Genomic DNA, 15513 nt, shown 5'->3' on the forward strand with positions numbered 1-15513 from the left:
AGTAAATATGTTTCTGACTACAAACACTTACAAATGTCAGTAGTTCCTGTCCAATTCCATAGTAAATGCATAAGGGTCATTTTTGACCCACGTTGTGCATTAGAAGGGTAGTGATACAAAAATGATTTTTATTAAAAAAAAACAAAAAATATAAAACTGAAATAAGGATTTGTGATGATCAAAAACAAGTTAATTGGGGAATTCATGAAAGCTTGAATGACGAAATTAATTTATTGCAAAGATACAGAAAATAAAAACTCAGTCGGGACACTTTTGACCCAGGTTGTGCATCAAAGGGTTAAAATGTGATTATTGTAGTGTTCTTATTTTAATTCAACATTTAAACATTACCATAATAATCCATTTTCTGCTTTAATAAATTCTTAAAGTGTGACTTATCAGTTGCTAGGTAGAAAAAAGAAAAGCAGGTTTTATGCCTTTTTCACAGGATGCAATAAAAAGGCAAAGTTATAACATATTGTACATTGATAACTGCATTCTGGTTTGTTAAGTGTGACTCATCAGTTGCTAGGTAGACCTGAGACGAACAGGTTTTCCACCTTTCCTTGTAGGTGCTATGAAAATCACCCAAAAAGTTGTATTTTGTGACAACACAATTGCATCTCCTTTTTCATGTAAAAATCTACAGAGTTAATTAATAAAAATTGTACCACTGAGCATACCACCTCAGCAACAAAGTACAGTACATTCCCATTCTTAAATTTGTAAACGTGTGTATTTATGCGTATTAAAGGCAGGCCGATTTAACTGCAGTGATCAGAAGCACATACACACACACATTGTTCTCATATTTATGTTTCATTTAACGTTTGTACAATAATTTACTCCTGTGTAAAAATGTTGTGATTTTTGTTGCAACCTGCGCAGACTGACTGTGTGACTCATCAGTTGCTATGTAGACTAAGGACAGGTAGGTTTTATGTCTTTTTCAGTTGGTGCAAATAAAAAAAAAAGGCAAAGTTTAGCACATTTTTAGTTTTTCACACAGCTTATACTTTTGCAGGTCAAGTAAATGACAAGTAAATATACGCGTCTGTTTTTGGTAGTGATCAGCTACTATAATAATAATAATACATTTTATTTATAACGCACTTTGACAAAAAAGCACTCTGTTTTGTAGTAATAATAATAATAATAATAATAAACACTAATTCACAGCCTCACTTTTACTGCACCCCACTCCCTTTCCCAAAAGTCCTTCGAGCCCCTCCCATACGTCACCGAGGCACGACTTATGACTCAATGGTTCGGAAAAAACCCTGAAGTCCTGCAAAAGGTGAAACTGAAAGTAGCTTAAATAAAAATGCAAACCAATTCTCCTGTCAGAATATACTGAAAGGCAAGATACGGTTGTTAGGCGTGAGCTAGTCGCGAAAATAAAATTGCGTAGCTTGTCTGAAAACATCAAACAGACGCTGTTTAGGCGCATTAGATCCATTAACGCTGTCTGGCCATTGCAAGCGTTAAACTGCGACATTTGCTTACAACATGCCCAACGTTTGGGTGTGCGCTTTTGCTGTATGCGCGGACTTTATTGTCCTGTGTGTGCTGGACTATGTAGCCAGACATTTGAGATATGAATCAGGAGATTTGTGCGATACTTATACCTTGGTTAGACAGTGGACTGATGGTCTGTTACGATGGGCATTTTTGCTGTCATTATTACATCTTTACAAAAATGCAAGAGAATCGATCTTTAAGCAATGGATTATGGCCCATTGTTTTATCAGTCCTATATACGAAACTTGTCGCTTAGCTCTGTTCGGAAACTATCCAGTAGGAAAGTTTGAAATGTGGCTGCTCGGCAGCATTGCTGCTGCGTTGGGATGCGTATTTTGGGAGATGCTATTGCCTGATTCTAACGGGGAAAATAACACTAAAGAGAAGAAACAAAAGGCTCGAGTGCTCTTCATGAGGGTTATTTATTTTTACAAACCCGACTATTTAATTTTGTTTGGAGCTTCTGTGTTTTTGGCACTAGCTGTCCTTTGTAAGTCACTGTTTTATTTTGTGTTTTAAATAAATTAAAATCGATAAACTATACGACAGTTCTCAAGTACAATGTCTGTTTTAGGTGAGATGTTCATTCCACTGTACACAGGAAAGCTGATCGATATCCTACGTGCTGAGTACCAATGGAACGATTTTCAGTCAGCAATAGTATTGATCACAGTTTTCTCATTTGGAAGGTAAGTAAATAAATGGACAGTTGCCAACTTTCATTGTGACTACTACATTGATACTTATCTTACTTTTCCAGTGGAAATGTGTATCGTGGTTAGATGAATCAGTACTGTATTTCATATATTTTTGTGCTCCAGACCTTAGATGAAAAGGACCATTTATAGGGCTGCACGATATTGGAAAAAACTGACATTGCGATTTTTTTTCTGCGATATATATTGCGATATTAAAAAAATGCAGGAATTTTCACCACATTATTAATAATATTAATAATGCATGTATCTTACTCTAAATAAGGGGCTCATCTGTGAAAAAGGGTGGTGCCTACAAGAGATACAAAAGATTATGACAAGCTACATCTTTGTATTCGGTTGAAACTGAGCATTAAACTAAGAAAGCTTCAATATCACATGAGGGAATTAACAGGATTGACAAAATGGGTCATTTAATATTTTATTTCACAATCAAAACCTCTTCAAGTAGTAAACATTATTTAAAAAATAAACTATACAAACAAAAGAGCAGCTATACACCTGTTCGAAATCCGAGATGCCTTAGTTACTAAGCACACTACTGAGGCAGAACGAGTGAGAATCGGAAGCGTCCTTAGTGATGAAGGCAATCCCAGAATTCATTGCGGCATCTCTTCTCTCACAGAAAAATAAACATGGCTGACGGTGCGGACAAAGTTATTTTCAAATGTAAATAAATAATTATTGATTTTTAACAAGTGTTTTATTTGCAAGTTTGGGCTTGTCAGCAAATGTAACCGTTTTCTGTTCACGAATCGAGATGTTATATTGACATGTTAGCGCTGTCCCACCTCATTCTATTGGTTTTAATGGCAAGATGCTAAACGCGAAACCCGATGGAATCGCTGAGTAGCGCGTTCAAATAACCTACCTTATAAGTCAATGACTTATTAGAATCCTCTCTACTGAGGCAGCTGCATATGTAGGTAGTACAGCAAGGCAGCTCACTAGGTTTTGAACACACTGGTAGATATGTCATGGAAAATGAGAATGGTGTGAATTTTCGTTTTGTGTCAAGCAGCAAAAAAGTTGTAGCATGACATATTTTATTTAATTTGCATTAAGTAACATCGCAAGTCCTGCGATGTGACTATCGCGCATGCACACATCGCGATGACAATGCTAAAACGAAATATCGTACAGCCCTAATTTAGACTATTATCATCAATAACTCCAAAAGCTAGGGTCTGTGCCAGTGTGGGGGCGGCACGGTGGCTTAGTGGGTAGCACTGTCGCCTCACAGCAAGAAGGTCCTGGGTTCGAACCCCAGGTGGGGCGGTCCGGGTCCTTTCTGTGTGGAGTTTGCATGTTCTCCCCGTGTCTGCGTGGGTTTACTTTGGGTGCTCCGGTTTCCTCCCACAGTCCAAAGACATGCAAGTGAGGTGAATTGAAGATACTAAGTTGTCCAAGACTGTGCTTGATATAAACTTGTGAACTGATGAACCTTGTGTAATGAGTAACAACTGTTCCTGTCATGAATGTAACCAAAGTGTAAAAACATGACGTTAAAATCCTAATAAACAAACAAACAAACTGTGCCAGTGCAACGCCATACTGTTGCATACATGAAGACATTTTTGCAGGAAGAATGGGACAAAATAGTACCTAAAAAACACATCCCTTGGTATCCTCGGTGACAACACATCTTTTAAGTGTTGTGAAAAAGGAAACGGCAACAAAGTGGTAAATGCTTTACTGTCCCAACTTTTTGTGGAATGTGTTGCAGGCCTGAAATGCAGAAATAAATGTATATTAAGACATGAAATGAAGTTGACCACACACACAAAACAAAAGTATCTTGGTTTCATACTGTCTGCAATGAAATAAAAGTAAAAGTAAATTTGGGAAACACTGCCTTTTTCACTTGCATTTTCCATACTGTCACAACTTTCTGATTTGGGGTTGTATCAAATTATATTTCAACATGAGTTTCATAGTGATTTAGTTACATTAAAATATACAGTAGTTCTTGTTAATGTTTGGCTGGACCAACTGATATTTCTTGGGTGGTAAAATCTATTAAATAAAAAATAATTTTTTAATATACGTTTTTGTAAAAGAGTGTGTGTATTATTAATTCATTTATTCACTGTATAATTAATTACATGACATATCAACACATCAACTCTGATTGTGGCCCTGGCCTTGAATTCCCATTCGAAACATAGTTTGAGATGTTTTTCAGTTTTAAAAGATAATAAGGTGGCTGATTCTCACATGCTCAGTAAAACAGTCAGTGGCTTTGTAATTTAAAAATATTAGGTATTCACATAATGCCTCTTTTTTGGTGTAGAACTTCGCGGTTACAAGGTTATCCACTTGTTTTTATGTTATTTGTTATAGACAATATTACAGTATTGACGAGTGTCCAGTTTAAGCATATTTTAAGGAGAAAAATTAAGAGGGTTTTGTTCAATTATGACAGTGATGCTTCCTGTTTGTCTTCAGCTCGTTCAGTGCTGGCTGCCGAGGAGGGCTCTTCACGTGTGCTATTGGCAGATTCATTTGTAGAGTGAGGCTTCAACTCTTCGGCTCCCTGGTTGGCCAGGAAATTGGCTTCTTCGAGACTACAAAGACAGGTAGATCATATCAATTGAATGAAAAATGGTAATCACTGCCATGTGATTTAATTTTGAGGTTACAGTAATTGGTAACGTAACACTTCTGGTGCCACCATGGAATAAATTAGTAATATTTTGTCTCACAATTAAAAGTATCCATTATTAGTGAGTTCACGTTTAAAGATGCAAGTACTGTGATGGTACCACAAGTATTTTGTACCTGTGGTATGTACAGTATATACAGGTGCTGGTCATAAAATTAGAATATCATGAAAAAGTTGATTTATTTCAGTAATTCCATTCAAAAAGTGAAACTTGTATATTGTATTCATTCATTACAAATAGACTGATATATTTCAAATGTTTATTTATTTTAATGTTGATGATTATAACTGACAACTAATGAAAACCCCAAATTCAGTATCTCAGACAATTAGAATATTGTGACAAGGTACAATATTGAAGACACCTGGTGCCACACTCTAATCAGCTAATTAACTCAAAACACCTGCAAAGGCCTTTAAATGGTCTCTCAGTCTAGTTCTGTAGGCTACACAATCATGGTGAAGACTGCTGACTTGACAGTTGTCCAAAAGACGACCATTGACACCTTGCACAAGGAGGGCAAGACACAAAAGGTCATTCTAAAGAGGCTGGCTGTTCACAGAGCTCTGTGTCCAAGCACATTAATAGAGAGGCAAAGGGAAGGAAAAGATGTGGTAGAAAAAAGTGTACAAGCAATAAGGATAACCGCACCCTGGAGAGGATTGTGAAACAAAACCCATTCAAAAATGTGGGGGAGATTCACAAAGAGTGGACTGCAGCTGGAGTCAGTGCTTCAAGAACCACCACGCACAGACGTATGCAAGACATGGGTTTCAGCTGTCGCATTCTTTGTGCCAAGCCACTCTTGAACAAGAGACAGCGTCAGAAGCGTCTCGCCTGGGCTAAAGACAAAAAGGCTGCTGAGTGGTCCAAAGTTATGTTCTCTGATGATAGTAAATTTTGCATTACCTTTGGAAATCAAGGTCCCAGAGTCTGGAGGAAGAGAGGAGAGGCACAGAATCCACGTTGCTTGAGGTCCAGTGTAAAGTTTCCACAGTCAGTGATGGTTTGGAGTGCCATGTCATCTGCTGGTGTGGGTCCACTGTGTTTTCTGAGGTCCAAGGTCAACGCAGCCGTCTACCAGGAAGTTTTAGAGCACTTCATGCTTCCTGCTGCTGACCAACTTTATGGAGATGCAGATTTCATTTTCCAACAGGACTTGGCACCTGCACACAGTGCCAAAGTTACCAGTACCTGGTTTAAGGACCATGGTATCCCTGTTCTTAATTGGCCAGCAAAATCGCCTGACCTTAACCCCATAGAAAATCTATGGGGTATTGTGAAGAGAAAGATGCGATACGCCAGACCCAACAATTCAGAAGAGCTGAAGGCCACTATCAGAGCAACCTGTGCTCTCATAACACCTGAGCAGTGCCACAGACTGATGGACTCCATGCCACGCCGCATTTCTGCAGTAATCCAGGCAAAAGGAGCCCCGACTAAGTATTGAATGCTGTACATGCTCATACTTTTCATGTTCATACTTTTCAGTTGGCCAACATCTCTAAAAATCCTTTTTTTGTATTGGTCTTAAGTAATATTCTAATTTTCTGAGATACTGAATTTGGGGTTTTCATTAGTTGTCAGTTATAATCATCAACATTAAAATAAATAAACATTTGAAACAATCAGTCTGTGTGTAATGAATGAATATAATATACAAGTTTCACTTTTTGAATGGAATTACTGAAATAAATCAACTTTTTCATGATATTCAAATTTTATGACCAGCACCTGTATTATGCATATTTTACATAAATAGGAACATGCAGTATATCCAGAAATGTGTTGTACACGGTGGCTCAGTGGGTAGCAATGTTGCCTTACAGAAAGAAGGTACTGTGTGTTTCTAAGTGGAGTTTGCATGTTCTGCGTAGGTTTTCCTGAGGAGCTTCGGTTTTCTCCCGCAGTCTGAAGTCATGCAAGTGAGGTGAATTTGAAATTTGTAACCCAACATCCCCTAAACTCGAAATCTTTTAAACTCGACACCCTTCGTGGAGAAATTTGTACCCTTAAACTTAATGTTTACCTTAAATTTGACATTTTCAGCATTTTAAAACATTTTTATTTATTTAATTTTAAATTAACAATGAACAGCCGCTTTGTTTATCGCTCTGCTTGAGCATTGCCGTAATACGTGATCAAAGAATGAGACAAATCTGCGTTATAGCTGAGAAATTGTGAGAATCACCTTTTCTGAGTTTTAAACGCTTATTGTAAAAAAATAATAAAGCCCAACATTGATTAATGTACTAAAATTATGACACAGGAACACTAAAAATTCCCTTAATTATTACTGCAAAGTTCTCTCCACTAATGAAATTCCTTGCTTGTTGTTTTAGTACAATAAGTCTATATAAAATCATGAAGATGCTTGATCTTGGAATACCGTATTCCATTCAGTAAAGCTAAGCTATTAAGCTACACTACTAATGTGAATGGTCCTTTACTGTACGGAAAACGGTATTCACAGATCAAGCCTCTCCATGATTAAGAAGCATAATGAAACAATAAAAAGGTATGCAGGTTTTATGGACCCATGGTTTTCCAGCAGAACATTGCACAATGCATCATACTGCCTCCACTGGCTTGCCCTCTTTCCATAGTGCACACACACCCGGTCGAAAACGTGTTTCATCAGACCAAGCCACCTTCTTCCATTACTCTGTGGTCCAGTTTCGATGCTCACATGCCCATTGTCGGTGCTGGACAGGGATCAGCATGGGCACCCTGACTGGTCTGTGCCTATGCAGCCCCATACGCAACAAACTGCGATGCACTGTGTATTCTGACACCTTTCTATCAGAACCAGCATTAACTGCAACGTGCATCAATGAGCCTTGGCCACCCCTGACCCTGTCGCCAGTTTACCACGGTTCCTTCCTAGGACCACTTTTGATAGATACTGATCACTGCAGACTGGGAACACCCCACAAGAGCTGCAGTTTTGGAGATACCCAGTTGTCTAGCCATCACAATTTGGCTCTTGTCAAATTCGCTCAAATCCTTAAGCTTGTCCAGTTTTCCTGCTTCTAACACTTCTAACAATTTTGAAGATAAAATGTTCACTTGCTGCCTAATATATCCCACCCACTAACAGGTGCTGTGATGAAGAGATAATCAGTGTTACTCACTTCACCTGTCAGTGGTCATAATGTCATGCCTGTTAGCAGGTGTATGTTACAGGATAAACTGGGTTTCCTTAAATGTGTGTTATTTTTTCTTCTGGAACACATAGTACACAAGGCTAATGTCAAAAAAACACATTAAAACATTAAGCAAAATAATTAATGAAGGCATGGTTAAAGGCTTGTTTTTAGGAAACCACTTAAATGTAAAAGAAATATATTGGACCCTTTTAAGCTGTGTGAATTATGATAAACAGAACATGACAACTGGTACTGCTTTAGGCCAGATACGTATTTGGACCGTTGTTTTTGTGGTTTTGTAGATTTTGAATTTAGTCTCTTTTTTTTGCCAGGTGACCTCACTTGCAGACTGTCTACGGACATTAATCTAATGGCCAGAGCTGTAGCCTTAAATATGAATGTTCTTCTGCGAACTCTGATTAAGACCATGGGTATGCTGTACCTAATGTTTAATCTTTCTTGGAAGCTTACTCTTTTGATGCTGATGGAGACACCTTTGACTGGCTTATTACAGAACATCTATGACACACATTACCAGGTACTGAACTAACAGACTAACGTAAATCTGCGAATAATGTTTTCCAATTACTACTTCTACTTGTATTCTAAATAAAGGATTAGGAGAATTACAAATCTCAGATTTTTATTTTTACTACATTAAAAAATCTCAACAAGTTTGGAAATGTGGTTAAAAGCTTACAGTGTGAAAGTGTAATTATATGCCACCATCAATTTAATATTGTTCTATAAATGTTGTTATATATGCTTTGTATAGGAACTATCAAAGAAAGTACAGGACTCAATGGCAATAGCAAACGATGCTGCAAGAGAAACTGTTTCAGGTATTAGGACAGTTAAGAGCTTAAATGCACAGAAGAGTGAGACCTGTCGTTATGATGAGCGACTGATGGACACCCATAATATAAAGACCCAGAGGGACACAGTCAGAGCAGTGTACCTTCTTGTAAGAAGGGTGAGTTAAATATATATATAATTTTTTTTTTTCCTTTTTTACACATTATAAATCTTAGTGAGAATATCATAAACCACCTTTGAATAAGCCTTTCACATTACTTTCCAGATTACACTCAAGGTTAATATTTGGCACCCACCTGACACCAGTTTTTGTAGTTTTGATTAGTTTAGAATACACCTGGCTGTTTTCTGATGATTTCACTTATACATTATTATTATTATTATTATTATTGTACATGATAACAATTACATTTCCCATGCTTGAAAATATGCTTTCAAAGGGGTTTTGAAACAAATTTGTGGAAAATAAAATTTATGGATAATAAATATTTTAGCGGCTTTAACTATCTCTCTGAGTAAGAAGGAAAATTGCATGGCACCACTATTCAGCCAAAAGAACACTCAGGTCAGAGGTTAGAACCTTATGTTGAACAAGAAGCCAGTAACCAGTGTTCCAAATCATCCCAGTGGTTTTTACTAGGGTTAAGGTCAGGGCTTGTCTAGTTTCTTCACACCAAACCTGTCAATCCATATCTACAGTATATTGACCAATGCTTTGTTCACAGGGGAACAGCAATACTAAAGGAAAGATAAATGGCCTATCCCAAACTGTTGCTACATATTTGGAGGCATATAATTTATTTTATAACTGATTTATACATCTGATATGAATTGATGTCTCCAGAATATCTGAACTTAATAATTGTAAGATGCGTCTCAATACCTTTGTCAATATAGTGTATTATTTTAGAAATCATATTTGTTAAAAAAAAACTTTATGCCAAAATATAATGACATATTATGTAATAATATTGCAGATAAAATAGCAGAAAATACTGTTTATCAGTCTTGTTCACAACAGGTCCAGAGCCTACTTTGGAACGCTAGTTGCAAGGCTTGTGATAAAACCTGAACAGGGCACCAATCAGAAAGCTAGTTTTTATAAAGCATAATATTTACATTTATATTTTTACTCAACATGAATTTGGCAGTTGTCATTTTTGTCCCGTCTTTAGCCCTCTCTAATTTAACATCTATAAAATTATGAATTTTTTAATGAAAATTTTGTGTATGTTTGTCAATTGTAGCTTACAGAGTTGGGAGTACAGGTGGTTATGCTATATTATGGCAGGTTGTTTATCCAGTATGGGCAGATGACCACCGGAAATCTGGTTTCATTTATTCTGTACCAGGGAGATCTTGGACAAAACATTAGGGTATGTCTACCTTGGCTCATAAAAATACAGAATAAAAGCTAAATAAAAAAAAAACCCTTTTTAAATCCAAAATAGTATCTCCTTAACTGCTTATTTTTTCTTAGACTTTGATTTATACAGTTGGGGACATGCTGAACTCTGTCGGTGCTGCAGGGAAAGTATTTGAGTATCTGGACCGCAAGGCCAAAGTAAGCATGGATGGAAGTCTGCAGCCAGAGGAATTAAAGGGACAAATCTGCTTTCAGAACATCACCTTTTCCTATCCAACACGACCTGACCACAATGTCCTGGAGGTGCATATGACAACATGACTAACATAATCTTGGTAGCTTTAAATGTTTTGTGGCAGTTTTACTTTATTCATTTAACAATGCAATACCTGTGCAAATATTCAGGTACATATTTTATTTCAAGAGATCTTCAAAAAGTTTTCACACTTTTATAGTTTTGTCGGAAACGGTGAGGGCGGGAGGTGTTGAGAGAGCTTATAGTCTGGATTTAGCGCCATCTGATTTCCACCTTTTTGGATCACTTAAAGAAGCTTTAAGGGGAAGAAGTTTTTATGTGATGAAAAGCAGTGGTGCATCAGTGTCTACACGCTCAACCAAAAAAATTTTTTGCTGATGGCAGTAAAAAGTTGGTACGACAGTGGGAAAAATGCATTGGAAGGTGAAAATTGATGTAAACTGTTTTTGAAATTCTTAATAAGTTTGAGAAAAGGTGCAGAAACCTTTTTGAAGAACCCTCGTTTTAAAAAGCCACACTATACCTAATACATTTATTGAAGAATGATTTGTAAAAATTATTTTTATAATTGCATGAGAGTGCACCTAGAAGTAAATGTATCTGGGTTGTCTCTGTTAAGACATACTGCCTGTTATTGCTTTCTCTGAGAATACAAAATGCTGTACTGTTAATAAAAATGATGAACACATGAATATATTTTGTACAGGACTTTAGTCTGGTGTTGAAACCAGATCAAATGACTGCCCTGGTTGGGATGTCTGGTGGTGGAAAAAGCACTTGTGTGAGTTTACTTCAGAGGTACTATGAGCCTCAGCATGGACAAATCCTCCTAGATGGACAGCCACTGCAAAACTACCAGCACAAGTACCTGCACAGCAAGGTAACATTTTACTTTATTGACAAGATGCTGTTTGAAAATCATTGTGCACATGCCAAAAGTTAATTAAAACTTACCAACATTCCTACCTATACATACCTACCTACCGACCTACCCACCTACCTGGAGTTTTTTAAACAAGCTTCGCTTCATGTCTTTATAGACCTTGGACACAAGGTCACAGTCATGCTGGAACAGGAATGGGCCTTCCTAAAACTGTTGCTGCAAAGTTGAAAGCATAGATTTTTTTATATAATTGATTTGTTTCACTTGTTAGCAATCACTGTGGTTAAAAAAAACGCTCAAATTCAGTAATTAGATAGAAGGGGTGTTCCAATACCTTAGCCCCTATTGTGTATGTCAACATATATGGGTGATTGTAACAAGGACTCAAAACCCAGTTTTGCATACAAATGCAGATTTTATTCACAACAGTCCAATCAAGCACAATCCAAAAAACTCGTAGTCAGAGTACACAGGCACAGGTCACTCGATCAGTAAATAGATGAGGAGAACAAACAAGGAGTGTTGTAGAAACAGACACAGGTCAGAATCAGAAAAGTAATTAATATTTATAAATCGCTCAGTACAGGCTACAAACAGACACTTATACCTCGTACTTGTCCATGACAAAGAGGCTAAAATACTGGCACAGAAATAAGACAAAGGTGAAATGTGTCACAGTTAAACAAAAACGGGTGGAGAACACTGAAAACAGGTGTACATACAAAAATGGGTGGAGGATAAAAACAGAGTGAGATACTAACACAGATTAACTGAGAGAAACAACTAATAGCCCTTTTCATTTTGTGAAAGCAATCAGCCCTTAGAAACACACGAACACTGAATGATAAGTAGTGAACAGGAAGGAGAAAACAACCACTAACAGCCCTTATTACCTTGCAACTACAATCAGCCCTCTGAAAAGGCTGATTAAGCAGGGGTGCCCTGGTGGCACAGCAGTAAAATACTAGACTGCTAGACAGCTGAACATGTGCAGCAGGTTCACCTTTTGACAAGACAACGACCCTAAACGCAATGCCAAAAAAACAAAGCAGTGGCTTAATTATAAATTAAAAATGTATTTCAGTGGCCAAGTCAGAACCCTGACTTTAGTCTGAAATTCTTTGGATGGACTTTAAGAAAGCGTTTGCTGTTCACCTTTGACTGAAATTAAACAAGGAATAAAGAATAGGCTAATAATACAAATATTCCCCAGTCTAAGTGTGCAACATGGTAGGAATATATTCAATCAGGATGGCTGTAAATTTTTCATTTTTAATTAAGAGTTAGAACTAAAATGTGTAAATAAAGCTAGAGAAAAGATATAAGACCAAAAAGTGACTATTTTAAAGGCACTGTTTTCCTTAGGCACTGTAATTGACTAAAATAATGGAGCAGCAAAAAAAACTCTTTTAACTGACAAGCCGATAGTGCCAAACTGTCAGACTTCCTCACCGGCTTCTTTATGCATTATGCCAGAGCTGCATTACCAGCCTGCCTTTAAGGCATCAGCATTGTTGACAGCAAAAGGTGCTGATTCACTGCTCCTGGGGAATATAGCCTTTAAGGATGTACATGTTCCTTATGCCTTTGGCACTAACACATCCCCATACTGGTGCTGGCATTTAAACTGAAAAAACTTCTGTTATCAATGAAATACATGTACTGTAGAATAAATACAAACAACGGCTTTCTTTTTCATTTATTTTTTTAATTTATTGTCCCAACTTTTTGGAATTGGGTACATAGAACAAAAACTTGCAGGCACCACCAATTGTTAGCTAAAACATCATTAATTACTGCTAATTATTAAAGATATTATTATATCCATAATTCTAATTGGGGCATCAGGGTCCTGGGAGTCTGGATTGGGACCATGTCTTTATATACTGTCTGTGAGAAGTTGGCCTGTGTTTGTGTGGGGTTTCACCAATAACCTAATGTGCTTCTAATCTTCAAAACAAACAAGAAAAATTGGCCTGTGTTTGTGTGGGGTTTCACCAATAACCTAATGTGCTTCTAATCTTCAAAACAAACAAGAAAAATATGCATGGTTTCCCGACTTCTCTAAATTGAACCTAGATTTGTGTAATCAGGTGTAATGGGATGGATTGCACCTCGCCACTAAGCCAAGTGTAGCAAAACTTGCAAAAAATAAACCCAGTTTGCTGGATGATTTACCAAGATAGCACTCCGGGTAAAAAGCCACAACCAATAGGAAAGTAAATGCAGTAGCTAAAACAACAGAAATAAAGTAACAAGTAAATGACACATAAACTTCTGCAGCATGCAATGGAAAAAAATATAGAAAAGGAATAGTGCAGAAATGAAAACTAGTTGTCTTAATATGGCAAGCTGCTCAGAAAAGGCTGTTAACACATGTCAAGTGAAAACTGACTCAGCATCACAGTTTTAAGAAAAAAACAAGTTCCTCAAAAGAAGAGCTGGCAAATCTGTGAGGAAGAAGCCGTAATAAAGAAACCTGGAGCAAATTAACATTCAAAGAGACGCAGGTAACTGTCAGTTAGGAGTAACGGACATGCCAGTCACCATATTTGGCAAGGCGGAAGGACATGATTTTATAACCAAGCAATGTCAGTCTCCATGGCAAATAGACTTAACAGAAAGCAAACTGGTAAGCATGCTCTGTGATAAATCTGTGCCCTTCTAGAATTTATTTCTGCCATGTGCCCAATGTTTCTGGGTGGTGCTATGTTTTTATTGTCTGGTAAACTGTTTGAAACATAAATTACATTCAATATTACATTTTACAGCTTGTTGTAGTGGGACAAGAGCCTGTTCTCTTTTCTGGTACCATACGTGATAACATTGCATATGGCTTACCAGACTGCTCACTTGAGAGAATTGAGGAGGCAGCCCGCAAAGTCAATGCACATGAATTTATCTGCCAGTTGCAGAAGGGTTATGATACAGGTAAGTGATTACAGTTTGATTACAGTTTTAATTTAGAAGACATTAGACAAGCACAAAAAAACAGACGAGTATTTTAGCAATCAAGTGTAATGTGTAATTGTATTAATCAATAAATATTGCTTATCAGATGTAGGTGAACGAGGAAGCCTTCTTGGTAGTAGTCAGAAGCAGCGCATTGCAATTGCCAGAGCTCTGATCAGACAGCCACGAGTTATCTTACTGGATGAGATCACAAGCTTTTTGGACAGCCAAAGTGAACAAATGGTGAACACCTACACATCTTGACATGTTGTTTAACAGTAATTTTTTAAATAGGTTTAATAGACAAAGCATTTACAATAACTTTTGTAACAAACTACAATATTCTACAGGTCCAGCAATCGTTGTCCAACTGCCCCAAACAGACCTTACTAGTGATTGCACATAGACTAAAGACCATTGAGAGAGCAAACCAGATCGTTGTGATTGATCGTGGAGTAATTTTGGAGCAAGGAACTCACCAGGAACTCATGGAGAAAAAGGGACATTACTACAAACTAAAGGAGCGTCTTTTTACAGAGGATAACAGCATAAGTTAATGCAATAAAGTTTCAGTTAACAGGTGACATCTCACCAGTCTGTAATACAACTATATCAATACATTGCATTCGATGCATTTGTCATTCCAAATAGAGTTTTGTGGCTTTTTAGTAACATTGTAGTGTCATTTGGTTTTTATACAATTAAGCCTGAGTACTAGTATTACTGTATTTCTGTGCACTTGTAATTCATTGCTGTTATTCTCTTGACCTGCAGCTGTAAAAATCTGTATCAACCTGTATATGTATGTATCAAAATTTGCAAATGATTTGAGGGAAACCAAATGAGTTATTAAGGAATAAAAAATTAATTGAATATATTTTTGGGCAATACTGGATAGTGTGCATATAAATATCTGTGAAACTGATCAGTATCACGAACATGTTGGAGTAAGGGAAATTTTGTATATATTTTATATTGGCCAAACTATGCCATTAATAAAATAGAGATGAAGCTATAAGGTTGAACTAGTTTAATTTACTTAGCACAGAAGTTACAGAAGAATGTTGTGTTTAGGGCTGTATTAAATTAGAAGACAGCACTAGGCAGACTACTCTTTTACGACACCAGTGAAACTCTCCATGCATATATTGTGAAAAAATATCAGATTAAATACAGTAGTTTTTAGAT

The 15513-nt window shown here is 37.0% G+C and overlaps 1 protein-coding gene across 1 annotated transcript; it reads left to right on the forward strand.

Annotated features, from left to right (window-relative positions):
• The first annotated feature begins 1372 nt into the window (after positions 1-1372).
• On the forward strand, positions 1373-15202 carry tap2a (transporter associated with antigen processing, subunit type a). The gene is made up of 11 exons (XM_062990133.1): positions 1373-2011; positions 2096-2210; positions 4686-4816; positions 8385-8590; positions 8828-9025; positions 10116-10244; positions 10349-10537; positions 11197-11370; positions 14145-14304; positions 14432-14568; positions 14676-15202. The coding sequence occupies exons 1-11, from the start codon at positions 1510-1512 to the stop codon at positions 14880-14882; spliced, it is 2148 nt and encodes a 715-aa protein (XP_062846203.1). The 5' UTR covers positions 1373-1509; the 3' UTR covers positions 14883-15202.
• The last annotated feature ends 311 nt before the right edge of the window (positions 15203-15513 follow it).

Source organism: Trichomycterus rosablanca, chromosome 2 (genome assembly GCF_030014385.1).
Source record: "Trichomycterus rosablanca isolate fTriRos1 chromosome 2, fTriRos1.hap1, whole genome shotgun sequence".
In the NCBI taxonomy this organism is placed as follows: Eukaryota; Metazoa; Chordata; class Actinopteri; order Siluriformes; family Trichomycteridae; genus Trichomycterus; species Trichomycterus rosablanca.

Excerpts from the sequence above, each read along its gene's own strand:
- tap2a (XM_062990133.1), top strand. The coding sequence starts at position 1,510 with ATGCCCAACGTTTGGGTGTGCGCTTTTGCTGTATGCGCGGACTTTATT. Across the intron at positions 2,012-2,095 it reads TTTGGCACTAGCTGTCCTTT|GTGAGATGTTCATTCCACTG; the intron begins GTAAGTCACTGT and ends TGTCTGTTTTAG. Across the intron at positions 10,245-10,348 it reads ATCTTGGACAAAACATTAGG|ACTTTGATTTATACAGTTGG; the intron begins GTATGTCTACCT and ends ATTTTTTCTTAG.